A 27936-nucleotide genomic window follows, 5' to 3' on the forward strand; every position below is an offset into this window, starting at 1 on the left:
CGCATGCTGGTCTATTAGACTCTTTATTTCGGGACTTTGAAGTTCAAGTTGGTGAAGGAGTGGGGGATCCGCCACCTCTCCAGTCAGGATTCTGGCCTCTAGGGTGGCTGCCTCAGCCTCCAGTGTGTCCCATTGGATCCTTTTTTCTTTTTTACAGCCCCCCAGGTGGGCTTGTATAGGTCCCGGTATCACTGGTTTGAACGCTTCCCAAAGGGTACACGCCAATTCTATGGTCCCTTCATTCTCCTGCAAATAGAGTTTTGCCTGCTCCCTCGTTTGATCTGTGTTTTTTGCATATGTTTTGCAATTGTTTTTGTTGTTTCCTGCTTTGTAATATATACTCCTTCGGGATATTTCACATGACAAGTTCAGAAGTAAAAGTTGTGTTATAAAATAGATTGGTAGAAGAAATTAACTAGCAAGTAAACAACAAATCTTGCATCTAACTGTAATTAAGAATAATATAACTAAGTACTTCAATAAATCCCTTGAAGGCGCACGTTTACCTGTTCGTCATATATCCACTAGGTCCTTAGCCTCTACAAAAGCACATATTGGCTCCACCCCTTTCCCTCTGGTTGCCTTGGTTACCCTATCCCTTTCTGGATCCATTGTGCAGTTCATGTCCCCCCCTAGTGTCAAGATGCCCTGGGGAAGGTGTACCAGTAAAGTCCCAAGCGCTGAGAATGCTTCAGTATGGAGCACAGGTGGTATATAACTCGATATTATGTTCAGCATTTGGTTCTCCCGGTGAGTACCACAAACCTTCCTAAAGGGTCATGCCAGACATTTCCCACCACCAGTGGAAGACCAGTCTTAACTAAAATCCCCAACCCCCTCAAACCCGTTGTGTAACCAGTGTGTGCAATCAACTTGTAACCGTGTCTGTCTAGGGCCCTGTATTTATTGCCTTTAAGGTGAGTTTCCTGTAATAATACCAGGTCTAGGGTATGTCTATGGAGGTTTCATGCGATTACCCAAACCATTGACATTCCAGGATAGAACTGTGAGGTTACTGAAGCAATGGCGTTCCCCCTGGGTTGTTATATCTACACTTGGTCTGCCAGTTTTGGGTGGAGGCTGCCCCCATGTCGCGCTGTTAATTAGCACCCATATCGACAGTGCCTCAAAGTACCGCATGATGTCTGCACAACAGTGTTCAGTAAACAAAAAAAGAACATTCTCAAAATAATTTGAATAATCCCCCATACCCCAATCCCCCTCACTCCTCCCTGCTACCCTGCCAGTGGGTTTAACAACCACCCACCTACCCAACTCGCAGAGTGCCTGTCATCCTGAACTGTACAACTACTTAGGGGGCTGGGTGGTGCCAAACAGGGTGATGCCCTGCCTGACCCCCCAAAAACCTGTGCTTATTCTAGTTTGGTCCTGCCATCCATGAGTCTGGCTACCTGTCATTGGTAGACCCATTGGATAGAAACATGTATATAAAGTCTCGTCCACACCTCAACATGGGGAACTCCCTTCTTGTTGCCAGGCGTAGGGCTTTTCGATGTCTCTTTACCTGTCCGAACCAGATCTGCATACCTCAGTCCGAAGTTTGCCGCTCGGGCCCAGTTTCAACCCCCCCTGCCGGTTGTTTACAAAGCCATGTTGTCTCTCGCGTGGACAAGTGCGGCCCACTGTACGCCAGCCTTCCAGCCACTCCCAGGTTCCTCAAATGTATTGAAGTACAATGTCTTCCCCTCAGCGACCACTCTCAGATTAGCAGGGAACAACATTGAGTATTTGATGTCTTTATTGCGCAGTTCTCTTTTCACCCTGTTGAAGGTGCACTGCTGTTGTTGAACTTGTAAGGTGAAATCGGGGGAGAAAGCGTATCACTGAGATTTCATGATGTAGGACCCCTCAAGCTCGTGCTGTATGCAGGATTGGGTCCCTGTCCCGATAGTTGAGGAGTCATGCTATAATTGTTCTGGGTGGGGCTCCAGGCCTCGGTTTAGGGACAGGCGCCAGATTGGAGCGTTCAATAGTGAAGCATGTAGAGTCTCGGGGGGGCTTCAGGTGGTTGAGAATAAGATCTTCCAAAATCAAACCAACGCTTAGCCATTTCATCCCTTCTGGAACCCAGACTACGCGGATGTTGTGTCTCCGGGCTCGTCCTTCTTGGTCTTTGAGCCTGGCCGCCATCACTTCTTGCTGCTTTGTGAAGGTCCGAACACGTTCCTCAAGGCTTTTCATGTTGGCCTGTAGGTGCGTCACATCCTTCTCTGTAGTAGCCACTCTGTCGGCCATCTTGTGTAGGTCGACTCGCAGGAGGTTTACTTCCACTGTCACAGTATCCAATTTGTGTTGAAGCGATCCCTTAAGGTCCGCAATAGCCGCCATTATTGTGCCCATAGATGGTTCCGGAGCATGCTCCGACTGCTGCTCCTGGGCTGCAGCCACCGGTCTGGGGACTGCGTATTTGTCCATTTAATTTATTTGCCTCCCGGACTGCTCCTTAGGCTTCATCCGAGAGTCTGATGTCGTCGCCATTATTTTCTGGCAGGTATCCTGGTGTTGGCCACCTCAATGCCTCTCGTCCCAGCCAACGCTCTCCCTTTGAAGGGTCACACCCTGACCACGTCCTAATACCCAGGGGGGGGGGGGGTCTATATCCAATGTGGGATTGTTTCCCTGTCGTCCCTCTGAAGTTTCTGCGCGGTTGCACGCACTTTTCCTTAGTTGGGGCCGAGGGCTACAGGAATATGCTAATTCACTCACTATAGGGCCCTAGTCACCCTTTTTTGTTTTCGTAGTTGTGAGGGGGCACGTAGACGCACACTTCCAGGCACGCAATACAGGTCTGGGCTCCCTGGGGTTTTTCCTGCTATTATAGCACTGTATTGCCGCCTGCCCGCTATGTAGTAGAGCAATCCTTGTGCCTCCTCTGTCAGGAGGAGCCGCTCAGTATAATGGTGGTGTCCCGTGAGCTCAGTCAAGCATTCAGGTCCCACCGGCGTTGGGCGCTCGCACAGCCCGGGCCTCAGCACAGCCTCAGCACGCTGCTCCAGGCGCCCCGCCGGGCCGTCGATCGTGCTAGCAAGTCCCACGGGCACACTCTGCCAATCTGGTTCGCCACCTCACCGATGCCCAGCACCCCGTGGGTCTCTGTATGATTCAAAAGCGCACCCTGCAGCGGTGCCGCAGACAGAGGCCGACGCAGTGGCATCAGCACGCCCGTAGGTTGTAATCCGCCCGCTATCCCTCGCCAAATATGGCGGGTCGCCGGCAGCGCCTCCGGGCTCGCTCTTCAGCCCCCGCTTGGCAGCCAGGGGACCCCAACACCACTGCGTTCTAGGTTGCTGGCAGGATCGGATCAATGAGCGGATTTATGGGGGAATCTCGGTGTCAGTGTAGGGAGCTCCGCTATGGCACCGCCATCTTGCTCAACACCTTGCCACGCCCCCCAAAGTTGAGTTTTTTGTAAGATAGAGTTGAGGGATATGTCATCTTCTGGGGAGGAGATGTTGAGATACAATTGACTGTTATCTGCATCCATGTGATGGTGAATGTTAGCAGATTTCAAGGTGTCTGCTAAAGGTTCCAAGAATAGAATTGAAGAGAATGTTGGAGATGGCAGATCCCTGTGGAACACCAAGAGTGTCCGCCTAGGGCTTAGAAAGTGATTGAGGCATTCTGACACTTTGGGATCTGTTGTGGAGGAATGAAGTAAACCATTGCAGTATGACCCCCATCCTTCGTTCAAGTGGGTTCAATGGAATGTCGTGTTAAACAGTGTCGAAGGAAGAAAATAAGTTAAGTAGTATCAGAAGGCATGATTTATTTAAGTCCAGCATTTTAAATATGTCATCCACAATGTGTGTGAGTGCTGATTCAGGCCTGTGACCTTGAAGGAGGCCAGATTGGTGTTGGTCAAGGAGTTGAAAGTTATCTATGTGGTTGCAGAGTTGGATCGAGACACATTATTTCAGAAGCTTCGCAAGATTGGGGATGTTGGAGATAGGGCGGAAGTTGTTGAGATCTGAGCTATCTGCATTAGGTTTTTTTTAAATGGGGGTTATCTGTCCTACTTTTAGGCAGTCAGGGATAGTGCCTTGACGTAAAAGGCATTTACAATCTTAGACCATAAGGGAAGAATAGCGGCTTTGATCTTGTTGAAGATCGTCAGAGGTTGAGGGTTGATGAAGTGATTTGATGTGTTTAAGGATGAAAGAATGTTGTAAATGTCACTTTCATTGATTGATGTGAAAGTGTGCCAGGCGCTGGTGCTTTTGGAGACCTGTCGGGGGGGGATCTCTCCTTCCAACGATCTGGGGGAAGTGTGGAAAATGTGCATGGCAGCAGGAAGTAGTTCCCTTGCTGATTGTAGGTCACCTTCAATGGTTTTAGTCTTTGCAAGAAAGAAGCCTGCTCCTCACAGTTTGGAAGTGTGATGGACCCAATGCCCAGCTGGTTTGGTACGTTGAGTGATTACTGCTTGATGATTTCGAAAAGTTTTTTGGGTCAATTTCTGACTTGGTCGTGGTGAGTTCTAAAGAAGTTGGCCTTCGCCTTTCTGATACTTCTGTTGTATGTATTCTTCACTGAACGTAAGCATTTTAGGAGTCCCACGGAGGGCAAGGATCTCTAGGCTTTTTCTGCTGATCTTAGATCACGTCTATCAGTGTTCAAGTTGTCATTGAACCAAGATTTAGAGACTTTGGTGGTTGTTGTTCTGTTGAAAGGGGGCGATAGAGTCTAGGACGTCCAAAATGGAGGTATTGTAGAAGTCTGTGAGGTCATGATAATCAAGCATGTCAGTCTGAGTAGTCAAGGAGCTGTTACAGCGGGTGGGAAAGGCATTGAGGTTTATGTCTCGAAGAGTCCATTGTTTTGTATTCTTCAGTTACCCTCCCTACGGGGTCACCAGTAAATTGATGAGGAAGTTGGTATGGTAATCCTCCAAGAGCATCAATCAACGCAGCAGCCAGAATCATCACAGGCTCCAAAAGACCCTCCCACATTTTCCCTGACCTTAGAGCCCTCAACTGGCTACCTTTCGAAGCTAGAATTCAACAAAAAATCGCTTGTATAATGCACAAAGCCCTACATCACAACACTCCCGAGTTATCTGGCCCAGAAATTGGTGCTCTCATGTGGGAACAGACCCTCCATGAGCTACAGTAACCTTCTTCTGAAACCACAACGATTTGCCAAGAAGAAAACATACAACTGTGCCTACTCTGGAATCACTCCTAGGATATGGAATGCATTGCCCCCAGAAACCAGACTGTACCCCTTTACTGCCTCTTCAAATAAATAAGTAAAATCTCTTCTCATGACTAAATTCACATGAACAATGTATGCAACTCTCAAAACGACTGTTTGGTTTGTAGGACATAATTATGACTTGGTGTTCTTTTGTTCAATTATCTTCCTTATAAAGCGCTCTGATACCCGCAAGAAAAATAAATAAATGGTCTGTCCAGTCACAGGGGCCAATGGACTCCAATGTGATATTGTCAATCTTTGAAACAGTAAGATCTAGTGTCTCACCCTTGTTGTGAGTCGGGCTGTTACAGATTTGGGTCAACTCATGATCTGATAAAAATGACCTAAGGCTGTTCACTGTTTTGCCATTCAGGTCATTCAAGTGGAGGTTAAAGTGTCTGAGGAAGATCTGGGTCACTTGAGGGTTATCATTGGTTGCGATGACTTCCATGATTTGTTCAGTGAACAACAGATTGTCTCCAGGAGGGTGGTAGAAGGCTGTAGTTTACAACTGAGATTATTGCTGCAAGTGATATTGATGCAAATGTATTCACATACAGGCAGGGTGGTTGTTAATGACTGAAACACAGAGGGTCATTGTGGTAGATACAGGCTATTACCCCACCAGATTTCATATGTCTATCTGGTCAAATTATCCCCTGGTAATGAACAATTTGTGCAGGATTTTGTATAATAAGTTCTAAGGTTGGGCTACGGAGAACTCTATTTTGCACCCCTGCCAATATAGATTTAGAAATATGTTTGCACAGTAGAATGGTGTATCAATTTAAATGTAATTATTGGGAAATATATTATTGCCCAACACTCCCTGATTTATTTTGCATTTATGAATTTGACCTCAGCTTTTGACTGTGTTAACCAATCAAAACTGTGGTCAATCCTTTTAGAGAGTGGGATGGATGAGGCAATGGTGCATTTGTTAACCTAGTTACATAGAGACATGAAGGCCAGGATTAGAATAAACACGCGAGGGAGTTATCTAATGCCATCAGTGTTTTTAAGGTGGTGAGACAAGGATGTGTTTTAGCTCCATTGATTTTTTTATTTTATATATTAATAATCTTCACCCCTTTTTAATAACTCTCACCCAGGATATCCCAAGAATTAAAGGTTCTATTTTACCTCCTTATTTTATGCAGGGATGCTGTTTTGATGGGTCTTACTCCTAGAGCCTTGCGTCTTTTAGTACAGGGATTTGTGGATTTTATTCCTTTGTTAGATTTATGTACCAATTTTACAAAATCTTATATTATGGCCCGTGGACCCAGTAAGTACAAAAAATTCTCTTGCTATTGGCAACCATGGTTTACAATGCACCAGCACTTTTTCATATTTGGGACACATTTTTGCTTTCAATGGTTCCTGGGCGGATCACATTGGCCATTGCAGGAATGCATTTTCTCAGTCAATTGACTTATTGTTTGGTTTACCCCAACCTAGGCAGGGAGGCTATTCTACTTATCTTACACATTTTATAAGACAAAGTGTACTCCTATAGCAACTTATGGGACTGAGGTTTGGGGTATCTTCAATTGTTACAACATTCAGAATAAAGAAAATAGGTTCTGCTGTGAGCTTTTGGGGGTCCCCATTTCCTTGCTCCAAAATATTTGATATAGTGAATTGAATTTATTTTATGTAGAAGACTAAATCAGAGCAAGTCCCCCTTTGTTTTGGCTAGCTGTATCGAAAAATAAGGCAGCGTCGCGTACAAGAGATATTATAGAGGATTGCCTTAGTTGAGGCAAAGCAAAACCAAAGGGCATGATGGACGGAGTGTTGAACATTGCAAGCACTCACCCCCAGTCGACTGATCTGGGTTTAATCCATCATCATTCTTTAACTCACTCCGCCACCCCAGTTCCGACATGGCCATATGCAAATCAGTCTCAACCTGTGCCTCATGGGAAAAGTCCAGCGCGAACTGCCAGGACATGTCTTCCCTGGACCGGAAACAAGCATCCTGGGACCGTTTTCCCAGCCTGGCTAGTTTTCCCAGCTAGCCAGGCTAGCTTGAATCCAGTGGCAAAGTGAGCAAGGCTTACAAAAGGAGGGAGCTACCCTACTACTTACAATAGGGACTGGGTAAGTTCAAAGGCAAAATCAAGAGTGTCCCAGAGTTATAAGCACAAATAATAGGTATCATCTATACAAACAAGGAGAATCTGTTACTAGGCACAACAAAAATTGACCTAAAACTTAGTTGCGTCAGCCAACACTTGAATAATACACTTAGACCCAAAAACTGATATATAAAACCAATTTCTTCAATTTATTCCACATACAGTTTAAAAACAATTTACCAATAAAAACATTTTATATTGTTACACATTTTATTTCAGAAAACAAATTCGACGCTGCGTTTCGGTGATTTCAAATGATGTTCACCTTCTTCAGGACAGTTTTCTAAACAGTAGAGAATAGTTGTATTATTACATACATGTCTAGCTGACGGCAACCGCTAAGGTCATTCTAAAAAACATTTGATTATATCTAAAAACACAGTTGTTCCTAAATTATCCATATTTTACAATATTTAAAAGTGACCATGCATCTATTTCCACAAGAGCATAATCAATCTAGGTTCTACTCGTATATCTAAAAACCTTATATCTACATCAATATTCGCTTAATCATTTATTAAATTTCTATAGTTTGAAAGAAGTATTAGCTGTACCATTTTTGAATCATGTACAAATAAATTTCTTAAAGCATATTGCTGTCATCATACCTCACTATTTCCATAGAGTTTCTACAATACTGGAAGAGCAATTTTTCGCAATAGATTCACCCCAGGTGTATATCTAAAATTAATTGAGACAAATTTTAAGACATTCATTCTTGACTCCACTAATTGTTGTGGTTTTATAACTGGCGTTTTATACATACCAATCAAAAAGGAATTCGAAGTGAGCAAGGCACTCAATTCTGGGCGTACCCTTTCAACCTAGGGCGAACAAAGCAAAACTGAAGAGGATGATGATGGACGATGTGTTGAACATTGCAAGCACTCAGCCCCAGTTCTAACCTTGCAGTCTTTGTTTTAGTTTGGGCTGGACTGTTCCCATGAGGCACAGGGTCAGGACTGATTTGCATATGGCTGGGTTCAAATTTGAATGGCATGGTGAGCAAAAAAACTATGGATTTAGGCCCAGATCTCTGTACTCGGTTGAATGTATGACATTGTTCTGCATTCTGTCCATCAACTGTTGTTTTTGCATTTGTCACCCCGAGTGGTACAGGTATGCCCAGACGTGGGTCCCGTGCTCTACATGCCACTGGACTCAAGCTATCCTGGCTGAAGAGGGGTGAAACCCCAAAGCCGGTCCTAGGATGCTTGTTTCCAGTCGGGCTGGACTGTTCCCATGAGGCTCAGGACTGATTTGCATATGGCTGGCTTCAAACTAGAATGGCATGGTGAGCAGAAAAACATTAAATTTAGGCCCAGATCTCTGTACTGGGGTGAATGTATGACATTATTCTGCATTCTGTCCATCAACTGTTGTTTTTGCTGTTGTCACCCCGAGTGTTACGGGTATGCCCAGACGTGGGTCCTGTGCTCTCCATGCCACTGGAATCAAGCTATCCTGGCTGATGAAGGGTGAAACACCGAAACCAGTCCTAGGTTGCTTGTTTTCAGTCCATGGAGGATCTGGCTTGGCAGTTCAGGCTGGACTGGTCCCATGAGGCACAGGGTCAAGACTGATTTGTATATGGCTGGGTTCAAACTTGAATGGCATGGTGAGAAAAAAAACTATGGATTTAGGCCCAGATCTCTGTACTCGGTTGAATGTATGACATTGTTCTGCATTCTGTCCATCAACTGTTGTTTTTGCATTTGTCACCCGAGTGGTACAGGTATGCCCAGACGTGGTTCCCGTGCTCTACATGCCACTGGAATCAAGCTATCCTGGCTGAAGAGGGGTGAAACCCCAAAACTGGTCCTAGGATGCTTGTTTCCAGTCCAGGGAGGACCTGGCTTGGCAGTTCGGCCTGGACTGTTCCCATGAGGCACAGGGACAAGACTGATTTGCATATGGCTGTGTTCAAACTGGAATGGCATGGTGGGCAAACAAACTATGGATTTAGGTCCAGATCTCTGCACTGGGGTGAATGTATGACTTTGTTCTGCATTCTGTCCATCAACTGTTATTTTTGCATTAGTTGAGGAAAAGGCATGGATATAGAATGGCTAAGAGGGGTGAAGACAAGCTTGCGCTGGGTTGGCTATGAGCATGTTTTTGATAAACTCATGAGCCTCGACTGTAAGAAAAAAGGAGATTCTGGCAGCTCTATAAAAGTGTTATTGTGAGGACAGACTGGCTTACGAGGCTTGGAAACCGAATGGGGTCCTGTATTTGAATATTAAAAATGATAACGTAATATCTGGGTATTTATATAAACTCATGGGCCGCTGGGAGCGCAGGCTTTTGCTTCGCCTCAGCTGGCACTGTCAAGTATTTTTGCTTCCCTCCCCCTGGGTTTTCAGGCCATCCTCGATTCTTCTCCCTGTCTGTTGACAGGAGTTCTGGTCAATCTTTACTACACTTTTTTTATTTTTCTGTGGATACGACATGATGTATACATCTTTCTCCTTCTCGTTGTTAACCCTATCCCTGCAGAGGTAATTCCCTCACGGTACGGGGGGGCGAGCGCGGCGCCGCGGTGCTCGTGACGAGACCAGCTCGTCATGAGTCACAGTGGAGCTGTGCTCATGACGAGCTGGTCTCGTCAAGACCCCGCCCACTGATTAATTCGCCCGCACAGGCGGGCAATCAATTACGCGTGGGCGCCATTATGACAAGACCAGCTCATCATGAGCACAGCTCCACTGTGAAGAGGCATTACATTATAGACTACAGAGAAGCTTTTAGCATTCTTCTTAAATTGGGCGATAAGTTAATCACCTATGTTGGGGTCTTTCTGAGAATTGCCATCCGAGCCCGCATTTTGATGAGTACTGTATGATGTGTATTCTGTATTTTAACAGCTCTGCATTATGATGTACATTTTTATTGTAGTTTTTAACTTTTATTGTTCTGTTGTTGAATGTTTTATCGTTGTATGTATGTATGTATTTATACTTTTATGGATACACTTTATCTGAATGAAGAACACAAATTAAACGAAACTGCAATTATAGGTACTGTAAAAAGCATTGCCTCTGCAGATTCTGCAGGACGAATTCATAAAAATACATCTGCACATATGTGGCTACTTTTTCCTTGGTAGAGTTTATTAATAAGCTTCCTACCAGGCTGGGTAATGGTCATTTTGCATTCACAGATCATTCAGTCACAGTTCTAACCTTGCAGTCTTTGTTTTAGTGGTGCATCAGGAGCTCACCCACAGTCTAGCTAGTATGCATTGGCTCCAGTGAGCCCCATGAAGGGAAGGTGTAGAGTCCTGCCCCTTCACCCATATATCTCAGAAAAACTCATTGATGTGCATGGTCCTTGAAGGGTTCTTCAAAGTTAATAGATTAAATGACAATTTTCATTACTTTTGTTGTTGTTGTTGTTATTATTTTCTAATAAGTTATGGCTTAAATGAGTAGTCTTCTCTTATTATGTTGTTATATCATCAAAAAACATGTAAAGAGATGAAAATCATAATAAGAGTAATTTTAACCTTCCTTTTATTTGCCATTTATTGATGCCTAGTTCTGTCTCCTTTTTCAACAGGATGACTGTCTTGTAAAGGTTTGGTATAATACTGATAGTTGGCAATCTGCAGTAACAACACCTGTGACAAGCCCTGAAAATCAAGTGCAGGGTGAAGTTGACTTTTCATTTGTATACTTAGCACATCCCCGAGCTGTGAATGGATTTTCATGGCGGAAGACAAGCAAATATATGCCAAGGTTAGTTGTGTTGCAATATTTACTTTATTTACACATGCAATTTCTTCAAAGTGAACATATTTTGAGTAGTAGCAGTTACTACAAACACAATCTAAAAAACTATGTTAAAAATTTTACAAAACAAAAACTGTGTTGTGCGGTATGTAGCTGGAATGTCTAACAAATTATCCGTTTTGTAGAATCAAGCTATAAAATGAAGAAGATGGATTTTTGAAAGAGAGTTGCTTGTGGCCTAAATCAAGTATCAAGAGCAACATTGCCTGTTGTGGTATTTAATTTAGTATATTACATGATTATGCACTTTTATTGCACAAATTGCAGTGAATAAAGATCCACAATTCGCAGGGGGTTGGCTACAGGGCCTTATGTTTATTAAAGGGGAGAGGGCCATGTGGACCCCTCCCTGAGCCTTAATAGGCCCTGGGGACCTCATCTCCAGGACCCTCTATATTTTCAAGGGAAGGGGTCTGCAGCGCACCCCTACCCAAGCCTTATTAGGCCCCGGGGACTCCAGGGCCTTTTTTTTATCAAGGGAGAGGGGGGTCATTTGGCCACCCTCCCGAGCCATATTAGTCCCTGGGAACCCATCACCCAGGGCCCTTTTTTAAAGTGGAGGGGGACACAGGGCCCACCTCCCCAAGCAATTATCGGCCATAGAAAGCCCACTGCCAGGGCCCACACTTACCAAAAATGGGCGGTGGCCTCACAAATCCCTGTCCTAAGTCTCTTTAGGTCCTGGGAACCCCATCTCTCAGGCCTTTTTTTAATTAAAGGGGGTGGCAGCCCAGTCACCACCCACTTTCCTTGTATTGGCCATGCCTGAAAACTTTGAAGCAGGAGTGGTAACTCAGCAATGTGGGCTCTTTCTGCGTGACTGGGACTCATGTACTGGTGTCCCCGCGTAAGACTGGGGGGGTACTCCGACCGGGCCAACCATGTGAACCATACTCTCATTCCTTCTACCCCATGAGACAGTTTAAATTACCGCTCCTCAACTGGTACCCGCCCGGATGCAACTGCCTTGTAGAAACCAAGCACTCGGTCAATATGGATAAAGATAAAGACCCCCAAATAGCCAAAGGAAGACAAAATGGACCAGTACACTGAGGTGCTGAACCCCCAAACTGAGCCTGATGAAGGGATGGCGGGCATGCAGATAAACATTTTAGGAGACACCGTAAAAGGGAGAATAGGAGGAGTCTAGTCAAAGGTCTCCCTGCTCCACCAAGACCTCCGTAAACTTTCAGAGAGGGTTTTACGCATAGAAAGTAGAATATCAGAAATAGAAGACTCCTCATGAGACCTCACCAGATTAGTCACATAACTTGGAACTACCCTTAAGGATGTGGCCTAAAGAGTAAATGGTGCTGAAAATCGCGCGAGGAAGAATAACCTGTGCTTTGTAGGTTTCCCGGAGGGTGTAGAATGCTCTAACATGTTTTTTTTCTGGAATAGTGGCTGAGAGACTCCCACTCATGAAGTTCTTCTTGTGCTCTGTCATTGAGCGGGCCCACAGAGCCCTAAGTGAAAAATCCCTGGTGAGTGCGCCACCGCGAGCTGTCACTTCCTGCTTTTTAAACTACCAGGACCTGGATGCGATACTGAGAGCGGTGCGAAAACTAAGTGAGGTCAGACATGCAGAGTCCAAAATCATAGTTTTCCCAGACTATTCCAGGGAAGTATACAAACCGAGGTGGACCTTCGACTCGGCCAAGCAGAAACTGTGAGTGTTGAACATACTGCACATGCTGCTGTTTCCAGCCAAACTCAAGATCCACTTTGAGGGCAAGACGATCTTCTTTCAGACACCTGAATAGGCATGGGCCTGGCTGGAGGAACATCCGGACTGGCACAGAGTCACCCAGGAGACTTAATTGAGGTCAACACAGGAGGGAGCCAGGCCCAAAACCCAGAGGTCAGGGAGAGGCTGCAGTGGGGTGCTCTGAATAAACAAGTGAGAACCCACCTTCCACAGAGGCGGCAAACCCCAAGGTTTGGACTCTCCACCAATAGAGTGGGGGAGCTAGCCCGGCAACGCCCAATAAGAACAAACAGGATAAGTCACAAATCAATCGGATCATGAATGCTCAGCGGACTCTGAAGACAACTACCCATTATTGGAGGAGATCGCTAATCTGTAGAAGGGAGACTCGCTTAGGGTCTCCCCCAGACCATGCCATGGACTCAACACACGGCAACCAAGACCCCTGATGGACTGGTCGAGCCCTTAGAAAACTAGAGGCTGACTATCGGCACACTACACCCGCCATAGGGACCCCCGCTATATGTGACAGGGGGCCAGTTTTATTAATTTGTTTCTCTACCCCCACAGGTCTCAGACTGAGTGTTACATGACCTGCTGGGGAAATAGTTAAAGTTGTAGGGGGAGGTTTAGACTAAAGGAGGGAGGGCTAAAGAACCCTCTTGTTTGATCTGCAACACAGTTTCTATGTTGGCGAGTTGGGGTGAATGCGCGGGAGGTGAGGAAGAGTTGGGGGAGTTAGTGGGGGTGGTAAGCTAGATAGGGATGGTAAGTTGTTTCTACATAAGGGACACGTCCAAGACTCATGCAGATACAGACAGTGGGGTCCCTGTGGGACAATAACGTGCAACATGGATGTTTGGGTTCTTGCAGGTATTCTGCTCAGGAACATAATTATGCTTGGCATCATAGACCATCGGCATGTAGGGACCGAGTCTTCATACCACCTCAGTATCTATGAGCCTGCGTCCGACTAGCTGTAGTGCCTAACTTACTCTCCTAAGCTTACCAGAGAAATCAGTGAATTGGCACCCCAGAACTCAATCGTCTTCGGGATTGCAGTAACATGACGCACCCTTTTGCTCTCTCACACGTACTTGTTCACAGGAAAATCAAACTGAGACACAAAAAGTTTAGAATATTTATTTCAAACTATCATGTCCTAAAATGCAGTATTCGTGCCTCAATTAGAAAACAACCCCCCCCCTCACCTCCTTCTGAAGCTAAATGATTAGGATCTCTGGGATTAGTGGCAGGCCCCATACCTTAGCATACACAGTGGATGGTCTACATCTAAGCTGACGTAGCAATCTTGTTTCTGAATCCTCTTTCTGTGTGTGTGCTTAAACTCATGTGCTCAGTTATATGACAAGACATGTGTGCTCATAAACAGCAGCTGCACTCTCGTGTTATGTCTAGGCACTAGCGCCTGGTCAGAGAGAATGACAAGAGGCATTGTTTTTTGACCTTCTCTGTGGTGTTCAGACTAAATCCCAGTAAAAGAACAGAACACAAAAACATATGCAGGGTCAGTGTGAAAGTACAATGTGACACACAAAAGCAAGTGTGTTTCTAAAGTAATGTGGGCAAAAGAAAAACATGGCCTACAGCATGCACAATTAGGCTAACAGAGAGAAAACTACAATGGGCCATGCAGGAAACACTTGACACCCTTGCTTTGGTCAGGATAGTAGCACTACAGAGAATACTAAATGTAATCAGACGATAAACCTACTCAAAGCATAGTTTAGAGGTGGGCGTTACTGAAAATGAATAGAAGAAAATGTCAATTTGGAAAAATAATCCATTGCGTCACTTGGCTTCTCAAAGGCTAAAGACTCCATAAACGAGTCTGATTGAGCATGTGATGATTGGTGAACTTCCCAAGTGACAAGCGCCAAAAAAAAGACATGATTTCTGGTCACAAACGATGCTGAGACAGTTACTGGTAAACCTGCATCCAGGTTAGCAAAGCCAGTATCCTATGATCCATGTGTCGATGCACGTTTCATCATAGGAGAGTGACTCAAACATTGCATTGTGAATAATTTGCAAACCTAAAGGACAGTCCTGAACATGTGTCCCTAAAGGACTTCCTAGCAGTCCAATGTCCAAGGTGGCAGGTGACTGCAAAGCCAGGCAAATGTCCAATGCCCATTCAAAGAAGCACCATTAAACCAGACAGGTCGAAATGTTAGGGACCATTCAAGATCCAGCTACTGTAGTAGAAACATTCCAAAGATCTGAAGCATAGGCTCATGGTAATGTTGGACCGGTGCCAGTCCCAGGGTGCCTCCAAAAGGAGCATCCATTGCGGAAAAACAGGAGCAGGTGAGAAAGTCGAACATGAGGAATAACAGCAATGGGAATCCTCTAAATACACTATAGAAAATGGGGTGGATAAAAGCTGGTATTACTCCAAAAATGGCTTGAAAAAAAGTGGCCAAGATCAGCCATACTAGCGGCATTAAAGATTTGAGGCACTAATTCGCCGAAGTGCTGGTGAAGATTTGTATTTAACCATGACTGTATCTCGCTAGATGTTCTAGCCACCTGCAATTCAAAGTTCTCGTGAACAGATGTAGGAGCTACTTCTTTTTGGAACAATAATGCTTGGAGTCTGCTCAGCTTGTTGAAACCTCCCTTCAAAGTTGGAATGAGGGCCATAATGATCTATCTACAGTCGTGTGTAGAGGAGAAAACCAGATGTTGTTGCCAGTGCTTAATTTGTAAAATATGAAGTCCAGGTGCTCAAATGTTGGTCAGAGGCTACACCCACTCCCCCAAGCTCCACCCACTTCCTCTATGTGCTCCACTCACATCCTCGACTGGCACTGCTAAAAGCCAGATGTAATACCCCCATGTAATACCCCCATGCAATTCTTGAGGGTGTGAAACAATATCTTTAATGCCCCCACCCGGCTCACTGCCCAATTTGTGTATTATGTGTGTAATCCCTTGTTCTCGCGGGTGTACAAACAAAACAGTTTTTTTCTGAGTTTGCACTGGTGACCCTCGAACCAGCAGCACGTTGACTCAGCAGCTCAGTCTTCAAGGCACCTACATTGAGTTAGAACACAGTTCGAATAGAGCTTCAGATGCACCTACACCTGGGTTTCATGCAGAAAAGGGGTCACCACAGTACAACATTGGAGAAGATTGTACCTCAACAATCAGATTCTAACATACCATAAAATGTGCAGTTGTAGCGCACACGTTTGCCCTTGAGAAAGCCTCTTGGCGCTACTGGCAGGCATTGGATGTTTATTGATACCCAACTAATTGATAATGATTTCTTTTGATCTTTTTTCAGATGTCATAGTGAGAAGTGAACTTGTACAGGGGCATTAGAGCAATTTACGCAAGTACCAGATTAATTCCACGAGGTCTATTTTTTTAGGCAGGGAAGGTTAAGTGATTTGTCCAGAATCACAAAATGAGTCAACACCGGGCTCAAACCTGGTTCCCCAGTTCCAATCTAGGCAGCTCAGCCTCTTTGGCCCCCATCTCCTCAAAAAGATGAAATTCTGAGAGGACACAGAGAGAACATGAGTTTCAACACAGGCCCCTGCAATGGATGCGCAAGTCCAGGAGGGGCGGACTAGGTCCAGCTATAACTCAACTGACTCTGAGAGAGACGCCATTATCTTCAATATTCTTAGAGCCCTGAAGTACCCAGAAAGGAGACATGCAGCACGCTGTAAAACTCCCAAACCGATAAATAATAAATACCTCGCTCCCAGACTACCCCGTCAGCTGCTGATCGCAGTGGTCCAGCCCCCTTCACAGCACGGATTACCTTTGACTTGAGATAACCCGGTTTAACCAGCTGTGGTTCTTCCCCAAACAACCATTTCTGCAGCAGCCTCCAGCTGGGCCATTATAGGGCTGGTGTGCTCTTATCCCGAAACACGTTTACCTCATTTTTTTAAGAATGATTTAAACATTTTGGCATCTTGTTTTTCCTGTGTAATTACTTTCCCCTTCTATCAGTTTGCTGCTGGACAAGCCCACCCCAGCGCCGAAAAGCCCTGGCTGGACTTGCTGCAGGTTCATCACGCCTAACAAAACCACAAAATACATAAATGATTAAACATAATATTGCAAGGCATGATCTGACACGAGAATGATGCACCGCAGAGATTGTTAGTAGGTTTACAAGTCTAATTAACTTGTGCCGATTTCGCTTGACTCAGGACGCGTTCCAACATATATAAAAACAATAACAAGGCATGATGTTTATATTTTAAGATGACAACATAATTGTGTTTAAACTATTACTTGAAAGTAGAAGATGAAGACAGGATTTGAAGCCACCGAGTAGCAACCAGCAAATGACATCCTGAAATAAAGTGAGGTAAAGCCACAGTTCCAGTAATGCTATGTAGGCACTGTGGCATGCTCCCATTTCATGCCTACTTTTGTCAGTCTCATTCCTTTTCATAGCTGCCAAGGTTTAAGATTGCTATGTGTGACATTTTCATAATTTCAGTGTAATTATGAGTGACATTCAACAAATATGAGTGACACTTTCTCATGTGCAAAATGAAGTGCATGTAAAGAGCTAAATATTAGAAATTACAGCCTTTTGTCAACGGGAAGCACTAAAATACCTGGGAACTGCTCAAAACCCCTGAAATAGAAGGAAAAGATGCTGATACCAACAAGATAACTGGTCAGGACACCAAATATCACATGTAGCAGTCAGAAATGTAATAGCAATTGTGCTAAACGATTGCAAAGGGCTGCAGAGTGCGCAAGGTGAAGCTTGTCTGAAGGATAAAACTGTGGAGGCAGCTGAGGGTAGGGCCTGTGCATTAAAACATGTGAGTAGGATGCTCATTATCCAAATATGGACACTTCATTGAGTGGAATGGGAGGCCAAGAACAGCAGAAACTCTCAGTGACCGCAGCAGCTGCTTATAACCTATCATGGGTATGGCAGCAAGGCACGTGATGTCCATGAACAACGAACAAGTGTTCATCCTGTGAATATGCAGTGCTCTACGGTCAGTTACAACACATACATTAAACATAATCAAAACATGTAAGCCAAGCAGGAAGAAAGAGTCAGTTGCTCATGAGATAACATCCATTTAGGGTAGGAGGTGTTCTATTGAACCACTGAAAGAATGCAACACAATCTGCAACATCTCTTACAGGATTCCCTCCAACAAGAAACACAGGCAGAAATTATACATGGCTGCACGTGCAAGTTTTCAAAATGTTTCCTATGCTCCATTGCAAAAAACAAATGTAATGTTTGATATGGACCCATAGCCCCTGAAGGATAAAATTCGGTAAAAGCAGGCATTCCCTTTCAAGCTGTTTTGGATAGAAAGCAATTTGCCATGGATACAGTATTAAATGTGCAAAAAAATGTAAAGGTAAAGAAATGATCATTAAGCACGTCTTATACACTCATGCCATTGCACTTGTGTTATTACTGTTAAGTACATGTTGCTGATATCAAGTTAACACACAGCACAGCGGGTGACTAACCTTCCTCCAGCCATTTCACAAGTGCTCGGGTTGGGGTGTCAAATCCCAGTGCTTCAGCTAGCAGCTTTGTTTGCACGTCTTGAGATGCCACATTTCTTGGGCCTTCGAGAAGGAGGGTCACGGGCAGGTCTCCTCTCCTAAGGAGTGTCTCGCTCTGGCTGGCAGCAGTTTTGATGGTTAGGGAACTCTCCACACATTGTTTTCCGACAGGATTCAGCTAAAGTGAAAATCTTCCTGCCTGGTATCAGTCACTCTAGCTAAAGTGTACAGTCAATGAGGCGCAGCGTGGACCACAGTAAGCCGGGCCAGCCGGCCCCTCACACTCTCTGCCTGCGGTGGGCTGGACACCCACAGCACCAAGAAAAATAAAGTTTCATGTGATTTAACATTAATCCAACTCAATTTAGCCAGCCAGTTGGCCCATCACCATCATCCAGCACCTCGGAGTCGATTAATTACTGCGTGGCGGTTGCAGTCTGTTGATTAGAGTCCTGCTGCATGACACACAGCTTCAAGTACTTGTACCGTCGTGCTGAACTGCCAGGGCCTGCGTCGTGACTAAAGATTACGATTGCTGTTGTAGTGCAGATGCACAGTCAGGACCAAATCCGGCTCAATCAGCGGCCCGCGCACTACCAACACTGACTGAAGGGCAGGCAATAATTTATCAGCTAACCTAAGCAAGCACTCTTCACCGGGAAGAGTGACAGAATGTAAGTCAATACATTTTGTTTTTTGGGACACGTGGTGCAGTCGTTCCGTCGTAAATGGAGCGCACACCGCTAGCCCCTCCTCCGATCGCCCCTCGGGACTCTGGTACTTGCAGTTCTTCAGTGGATCACCCAGGTGGGTGCAAGTCGGTACTTGTAGGACTGATGAATCTCCAGACCCGATACATGTCCCGGGTTTTAGGATATCGCCCGAGACATGTCTCGGGTTTTGGGATGACTTCCCTCATCAGTAGAGAAAGATTGTTTAGGGGTGGAAGAGAAGGCCGCCACACAACAGTCAAAGGCCTCAATGCCAGAACCGGCACGCAGGTGCATCTTCCAAGAGCCCGTCGGCCCAAAGCTCAAGGGAGCCGTATTGTGTTTCGTCATAAATGGAGTGCACACCGCTAGCCCCTCCTCCGGATCGCCCCTCCGGACTCTGGTACTTGCAGTTCTTCAGTGGATCACCCAGGTGGGTGCAAGTCGGTACTTGTAGGACTGATGAATCTCTAGACCCGATACATGTCCCGGGTTTTAGGATATCGCCCGAGACATTTCTCGGGTTTCGGGATGACTTCCCTCATCAGTAGAGAAAGATTGTTTAGGGGTGGAAGAGAAGTCCGCCACACAACAGTCAAAGGCCTCGATGCCAGAACCGGCACGCAGGTGTGTCTTCCAAGAGCCCGTTGGCCCAAAGCTCAAGGGAGCCGTATTGTGTTTCATCATAAATTGAGCGCACACCGCTAGCCCCTCCTCCGGATCGCCCCTCGGGACTCTGGTACTTGCAGTTCTTCAGTGGATCACCCAGGTGGGTGCAAGTCTGTACTTGTAGGACTGATGATTCTCTAGACCTGATACATGTCCTGGGTTTTAGGACATCACCCAAGACATGTTTCGGGATGACTCCCCTCATCAGTAGAGAAAGATTGTTTAGGGGTGGAAGAGAAGGCCGCCACACAACAGTCAAAGGCCTCGATGCCAGAACCGGCACGCAGGTGTGTCTTTCAAGAGCCCTTCAGCCCAAAGCTCAAGGGAGCCGTATTGTGTTTCGTCATAAATGGAGCGCACACCGCTAGCCCCACCTCCGGATCGCCCCTCGGGACTCTGGTACTTGTAGTTCTTCAGTGGATCACCCAGGTGGGTGCAAGTCGGTACTTGTAGGACTGATGAATCTCTAGACCCGATACATGTCCCGGGTTTTAGGATATCGCCCGAGACATGTCTCGGGTTTCGGGATGACTTCCCTCATCAGTAGAGAAAGATTGTTTAGGGGTGGAAGAGAAGGCCGCCATATAACAGTCAAAGGCCTCGATGCCAGAACCGGCACGCAGGTGCGTCTTCCAAGAGCCCGTCGGCCCAAAGCTCAAGGAAGACGTATTGTGTTTTGTCATAAATGGAGCGCACACCGCTAGCCCCTCCTCCGGATCGCCCCTCGGGACTCTGGTACTTGCAGTTCTTCAGTGGATCACCCAGGTGGGTGCAAGTCGGTACTTGTAGGACTGATGAATCTCTAGACCCGATACATGTCCCGGGTTTTAGGATATCGCCCAAGACATGTCTCGGGTTTCGGGATGACTTCCCTCATCAGTAGAGAAAGATTGTTTAGGGGTGCAGTCATTGTAGATATAATTTGGCAAGCAGTGGCATTCAGGTCTAGACCCGGCCCTGAGAAAAAAGTGCTGGTGCTAAGCACCGGGAAGCACCGGCAGAAATTAAGCACTGGTTGTTGCAATAAGTGACTAACTGGGAAACAGACAAAATATAGCAGACTCCAGCTCGCAATTCCGCAACAGTCTTGATCACTGAGCATTAGATAACTCCCATTGGAGAACACCGTAATGAAGGGGAGAATGGCGGGAACCGGAATTCCTTTTAAAGAACAAGCTAAATTAGGTGCTGAAGTATTACATGCGCCTTGAATTTTAACCTGTTTATTAACAAGTGAATGTCCGACAGTAGAGATGCATTCTTCTCCAGTAATAAAAACATCCTTATTAATATGTTCATAACAATACTTTAAGGGATGTACCCATAATTCTTGAATGAAGCTGCTTCCAAGGGGTTCATATCTACTTACAGGGGAATGTTTCATGAAAGCGGAGAATTGAAATGTCGAGATAGGCAGTGAAATAACACTGTGCATTAGCCACACTGTCGAAGGTGTTTCAGGTATGGTAAATGGTAGTTCTAATTTTTCCAAATGCAGCATTATGTAGGTTGCGTCTTTCATGGCCATCCATTGTTGTTTGTGTTAAATTAAAAGGCAGAAACAAAGCACTGCAATTTAAGTAATTTTGTAAGATGTGCCCATTTTTTAGTTTTGGAAGAGTCCAGCTAAACTACATAATATATACAGATGATACAATGTTTAAGTTGTAAATATGAGATGACCACATATTGTTAGTATTGTCAACAACAGCAAGGGGTTTATCCAAATAATCTTGGTCAGTTTGTCTTAAACGTGCAGCAGCTTGTATCTGGGACAATTTCCAAATTTAATTATAGGTAGCACATATAATTCTTTTAGATCATGCGTATTTGGGACCCAAAAGAAAATGTGATAAATTCATGTCTTCGGACAGGAGATAAAGATGTTGTTTTACTGCAGACAGTGTGGAATGTTCCAACCGTTGGTGACAAAACTTTCCCACCGAATAGATGGTAATAATACCAGAATTTGTTGACTGTGAGTATCTGGGATCAAGTCAGCTTGATTTAAATCCAGGTGTGGAATTAAGAAAACGAGCATGATGATCACTTGTATCCACTGGCCTAACACCGACCCACCAGGACTGGCAAATGAAGAATTAAATGTGCCATTCTGCATCATGCTATTTAATTAGTCTTCAGTGTTGTTTGTCAGATTGTGCCATATATTGAAGCGGGCAATAGAGGTGATTGTCAGACTGTTTATTTCTCATTTTTTTGCCAATCCCAGTCAAGTAGTCTATTGGATATTTTCAGTCAAGAAAATCATTTGTGTGAGAATCAAACAGGCTCAAAATGAAGTTTCCCTGCCCTGAACCTGCCAGGACTTTGTACCCCAAATCTATTTTAAACTTGATGTTGTCCCTTCAGTAATCTTAACCTTTGACGGTTAACAGATTGTTATGTTATGTTATTTTTACTTATACCACGCACATCTGCCCCAGCAAAGGGGCGTCCTGGCGCTTTGACAAGGCAAGCACAACACAACACTAAAGAAACTCGGAGGAATAGACCACAGCAAAAGAGCTAAACAAATAAAAAGGTCTTGATGGCCCGTCTGAACTGGAGAAGCTCATCGATGACCCGGATATGCATGGGGAGAGAGTTCCACCAGCTTGCTGCCAGAACTCGAAAAGAGCGGCCACCAGCTCTACTCAGTCTAAAACGCAGGACAACTGCTAAATTCTGACCCTGGGATCTAAGGTTACGCGGAAAAACAAAGCTGTATAGATGAGCTATACAGCTTTGTATCCTTTTTTTGGTGGGGTTGGAATGAATTTGAAATAATATGACCTATGAATCGCTCCTAGGATATGGACTGCATTGCACCGCAGAAACCAGGCTGAACCCCTCTACTGCCTCTTTCAAAAAAGAAGTAAAATCTCTTCTCATTACTAAATTCGCATAAACAAAGTATGTAACTCTCAAAACAACTGATTGTTTTGAAGGCCATAATTATGACTTAATGTTCTTTTGTCCAATTATCTTCCTTGCAAAGCACTCTGATACCCGCAAGGGTCATGTTCACGTTATATAAAACCTACAAAATAAATATAAATAAATATGGATTGAAGTGTTATATTCCATAAAATACAGAAACTTGGCTTTTTGGAACTCCCTTGTGGGGGGGTTGGACTAGGTTTCCATTCTTTATAATCAAAATGGGGACGCTGTTCAGGGGCTCTGTATAGAAAAAGATGTCCATAATGATGATAATAGAACATATCAGCATAATTAGTTGAATTAAGATATAGATATAGATCCTGTAATAGGGGGTGTAGCCTGGCGGTCCAACATGGTGGACGCGCTTTAGGCAAGCTCCAGCAGCCTGATCACACATTTGCCAACAATCCTGCTGAATTGCAACCATCATAACCCATACTGCCCGCAACTGTCCTGATATCATTTGGGGCCCCCATTGTGGGGGAAAGAGGTCCTGAGGAGCTCAGAAGAGCGTATCAGTGTGGCCGCTGAGTGGCGATCTTAAGTGCCTGAGGCCTGACACACCGCACCCCACTCGCTGTTTGGACTTGAATCTCCTGAGGATCGGTCTGCCTGGAGGGGGCTGAGCTGAGGAAGACTCCAGGCTGCGTTCTCTAGGGCCGCGGCCCTCTGAGTTTAGTGTGGGAGGCAATCCACAGTCTGATCTGCACTGATGGAGTGGCATGGTGGGCCAGGCCCTCCCTCCCCGCTGGCTGGTGCACTGCTGATGGTGGGGCTCCGGGGTGTGTAGCTCCACCTGCAGGAGGCCGGAGACCGGCACATCGTTCTGAACCGCTAGTGTGTGACTCAAGAGGGGATCAGATGCCCATGGAGAGCTCATGGCCTGCTGAGGATGCGGCATCTCCTATTTGCATCAGGCCAGGCTGGGCAGCGAAGTCAGCTACACCCCTGCTGAAGTCTACAGTACCTGGCGGCTATATCGAGCTGCCGAGATAAATGCACCTGGGCTGGGATAGAGTTGCCCTCTGACTCAGACCCGCCCGTGATGTCTATGTGGCCTCTGGCGTTTGCAGCCTGAAGCTGGAAGGGCTCCGGCTGCCAGATTGGGCTGTGGGTAGCGGAGATCAGGCCGTGGTTCGCCTGGTGCAGGCCCCAATTTGGACCTAATGTAGACATCATGGGGACCTTAGCCACAATCACATTGGGGCCTGGGTGCTCTGGAGAGAGAAACGGCCTGAACAGGCTACAGCTTCAGCCCATGCTGAGTGACAGTGCCCCATAACCCATTATTATCCTGAAGATAGGCCATAGCAGAGAGCTGGGAGGAGCACATTCCTGTAGGACACTGCTGAAATAAGTCATCAGGTGAAGCACCCATTAAGGGGGCTTTGGGGGTGCATCCGCTTGCAGAGGTGGTCAGGCTAGGTCTCGGTGCTGCTTGCGGGCAGTGAGTCACCCCCCTGCCTTTGTCACACCTGGTTGGGGGTGAGGCATGTCGTTTTGTTTCCTCTTTCTGCCTCTGCCTCCCACCAGCATATATGAAGACACCAGAGGGGCAATCCACATGCACGCTCTGAATACGAGCAGTACCTTTGGGCTGTGAATGCTGCATGGGCCTTGTTTCCCTCACACAAAGTAGCTCAATGGCAGCCATGCAGGACCTGGGAGTTCCCCCACAACGACACACGATAAAACACCTGGTGCAGAGCAGGATGGACCGCTATGCTGAAATGGGCTCCCAGATGATGGACCCTGGCGGATCGACTAGTGCCCTGCCAGACAACACAGCATTGTTGGCAGCCATTACCCAATCGAGAGACCTGCTCAATGCCAAGATAGGTGCTATTGGCTCAGACGTGATGCTTCTGTGTCAAGACTTGCAAAAGGCGGTGAAGAGGATTACAGAGACCAAGACAAGGGTGTCCAGTGTCGAGACACTGTGGTTACTCTCCAAATGAAAGTGAGCACTCTAAATACTCTTACCAGATTCCTGGCAACGCGGGTAGAAGAAGCAGATTGACGGACTAGCAGGAACAACCTTTGGTTTGTGGGCTTTCCTGAGGGATGTGAGGTGAAGCTGTGGGAAAGTTTCTCGCCACATTGCTGGCAGATTGGATTCCAGCTGGATCCCTATCCCCATGCTTCATTAAAGAGCCAAGCCCATCAGTCCTACTGAAGAAACCTCCCCCCGGTGCCGCCCATCATCGCCAGGATCCTGAACTTTCATGACAGAGACACCATCCTTAGGCAGGCCAGGCTGAAGAATTCCATCTCCTTTGACTCCCAAGGAATCATGATATTTCTGGACTATACCAGACTGGTCCAACAGAGTCGTAAATCCTTCCTTGAAGCAAAAGCTCAATTGAGGAGCCTCAAGATCTCCTTCATTCTATTATTTCCGGCCCGCCTGAGGGTGACCTACAACTCACGTACCCTCTTCTGTGACACCTCCGAGGAGGTGTTTGCCTGGACAGAGTAGATTTGGGTGAAGCCACACGTCTCCACGGCTATATTCAGACTCCTCTTCGAGTGGCTTTTCTTGCAGACCGTCCAAACCCAAAGAAAAACATGAACACAGATTGGGATCATCGTGGTGCTCCAGGGCCCACAGCGGGAACCGATCTGGAGCTTCTTAGGTCTGATGTGACTCTACATGTTATAAGACCAACATCTTGGATCAACAAGACTTAGGGAAACTTGATGACTTGGCTCACTTACTTGCAGGATGGCAATATAAACTGTCTTCGTCCCTGGAGATACAATCTCCGAACTCTAGGGTTGATAATACATTGATGAATAGTTTGATGGGGATCCATTGGAAGGGTTTAATCTTCAGCTCCCATTGGGGTTGGGACGTTGCATCATCCTCGATAGATACTTCAACTGTTCTGAGGTATTGGTGGATGGGGGGTGGGTGGGATTGATTAATTGTTTGGGCTATGTCTTCTATGCATGCATACAGTGCTCCTCATGGGGTGGTTACACCTAGATCCTGTCCCGTGGATACCAGTCACCCAACCAGATGACAGATAGCAATGCTAGTATCCCGCGAAGTAGGTGCCAGAATATTAGTTGGAATGCACGACGCGTACTAGAGAAGATCAAGAGGGGGACGGTGCTTCAGAAAGCCAAATGTCTTGGGACAGATATCTTGGTGTTACAATAAACATACCTTCTAGGCTTTAAAACACCCTGCCTGTCCCAATTTGGCTACAACCAAGTTTTTAATTCTGGGTTCACTAGGGGCTCCCGGGGTGTGGCCATTCTGATGCACAGCAGAGTCCCTTTAGAGCATTCACGATCATGGGTGGCATGCATTGGTAGATATATGTTGTTGTGACAGGCTCGATTCACTGTAACTGTGCGGTGTGTACGCCCCCCTCCCAGGCCCTATTGGAATGACTCCTAGTTACCTGCACCAAAATCCCCGATGGGTGAATGGTAATAAGTGGCGACTGGAATGATGTAATACATCCAGCCCAGGACAGATGGAGAGCTGCTGGGGGGCTGGCTGGGATGCGGGAATTGTAAATAAGGTCCTTAGTGGATGGGGCCGGGTGGTTGGATGTTTGAAGGAGATTTCACCAAACCATTCAGGACTATACGTACTACTCGCATGTTCATGAATCATTCTCTTGCTTAGGTTTCATGTATAGAAGAGAGGCAGCTTCCTTCGTACTGGAGTCATGCAGAGGTATTAGTTTTCCTCAAACCGGGCTGACCCCCAGAGTTTCACTCATCATACCGCCCAATTTCCCTATTGAATATTGAAGCCAAATTACTCGCCAAAGCCTTAGCTAACTGCTTCATTCCCCACATAGCGGATTTAGTGCACCCAGATCAGATTGGCTTTATGCACCGTCGCGATACCGGTCACAACACTCGCCGAGCCCACAACACAAAAGTGGCAGTAGATCGCGGCCTTCCAGCTACCCTATTACTAGGTGGCATTGTCAAAGCCTTCGATTCTGTCAGCTGGACTTATCTATTCATGCTCCTTCGATGATTTAATATAGGCCCCAGATTCCTATCATAAATAAATCTGCTCTACATTGATCTCACCTTTTCGGTGCGAGTGGCGGGCTCGGTGTCCCCCAGATTTCCTATTAGACGTGGTACTCACCAGGGATGTCCCCATATGTCTGACCATTGCCACAAATTCACTACAATATCTGGGTGTCTTCTTGTCGGCCTTTCAGTACATCTCATGGGAACGCAACTTCGCTACACTGACAGAACAAGTAAAAGTAGAGGGGCCATATGTGTTATGCTGCGGACTGGATCACAGCCCTTGGCACCTCCAGCTGCAGGCCGTGGTCCGCAGCACCTATTTCTCAAAACCGGGCATGACGCAGCTCAGTGCGGCGGCCTGCTGTTTTTTTTCTGGGCGCGAAGGAGCATCCTGCAGCACCTCTCTTTCCTTTTTGGGCATATCGCCATTGTAGGCGGCGGGCTGCTAATGAGGGTATTATTTATTTAAAACCCTGTGGTTCGACACCGCAGTTTATCCCACCGTACTGACTGAGTACCCTCTGCTTACCTGAAACTTGGAGGGCCCTTACAATGCGTTGCCTCTAGTCATGGTAAGGTGCCATTTTCCGTTTATCATCTTCCTATAATGCCTCTGTCTGGTTTGCAGAATGCCTTAGGGTTAATATTCCATCACCATTCTGAAATGGAAGTTTTTCCTAACTTTTTTTTACTTTTCCCAAACCAAGATAGTGGTTATCTTTTTCCAGTTGCATCACTTCCTGTCCTTTGGTATATAAGGGGCTGGATTTCTCATTTTCCTTGTGTTGCAGCACTCTTCGCCTCTGTTGGTATCTCCTCGCCCCTGTTGGTATCTCCTCGCCCCTGTTGGTATCTCCTCGCCCCTGTTAGTATCTCCTCGCCCCTGTTGGTATCTCATCGCCCCTGTTGGTATCTCCTGGTCCCTGTTGGTATCTCCTCGCCCCTGTTGGTGTCTCCTCGCCCCTGTTGGTGTCTTTTCACCCCTATTGGTGTCACTTCGCCCCTATTGGTGTCACTTCGCCCCTATTGGTGTCACTTCGCCCCTATTGGTGTCTCTTCGCCCCAGTTGGTGTCTCTTCGCCCCAGTTGGTGTCTCTTCGACCCGATTGGTGTCTCTTCACCCCAGTTGGTGTCTCTTCGCCCCAGTTGGTGTCTCTTCGCCCCAGTTGGTGTCTCTTCGCCCCAGTTGGTGTCTCTTC

General features: G+C 46.1%; 1 protein-coding gene across 2 annotated transcripts in view; it reads left to right on the plus strand.

Annotated features, from left to right (window-relative positions):
- Nucleotides 1-27936, plus strand: part of DMXL1 (Dmx like 1) — a 2236090-nt gene that overhangs the window by 427691 nt on the left and 1780463 nt on the right. For both annotated transcript variants that reach the window (XM_086961064.1, XM_086961065.1), the window contains exon 7: nucleotides 10923-11101. In XM_086961064.1, coding sequence (XP_086817190.1) covers nucleotides 10923-11101 — 179 coding nt within the window. The remainder of the gene's footprint in view (nucleotides 1-10922; nucleotides 11102-27936) is intronic.

Source organism: Lissotriton vulgaris, chromosome 3_1 (assembly GCF_964263255.1).
Source record: "Lissotriton vulgaris chromosome 3_1, aLisVul1.2, whole genome shotgun sequence".
Taxonomy (NCBI): Eukaryota; Metazoa; Chordata; class Amphibia; order Caudata; family Salamandridae; genus Lissotriton; species Lissotriton vulgaris.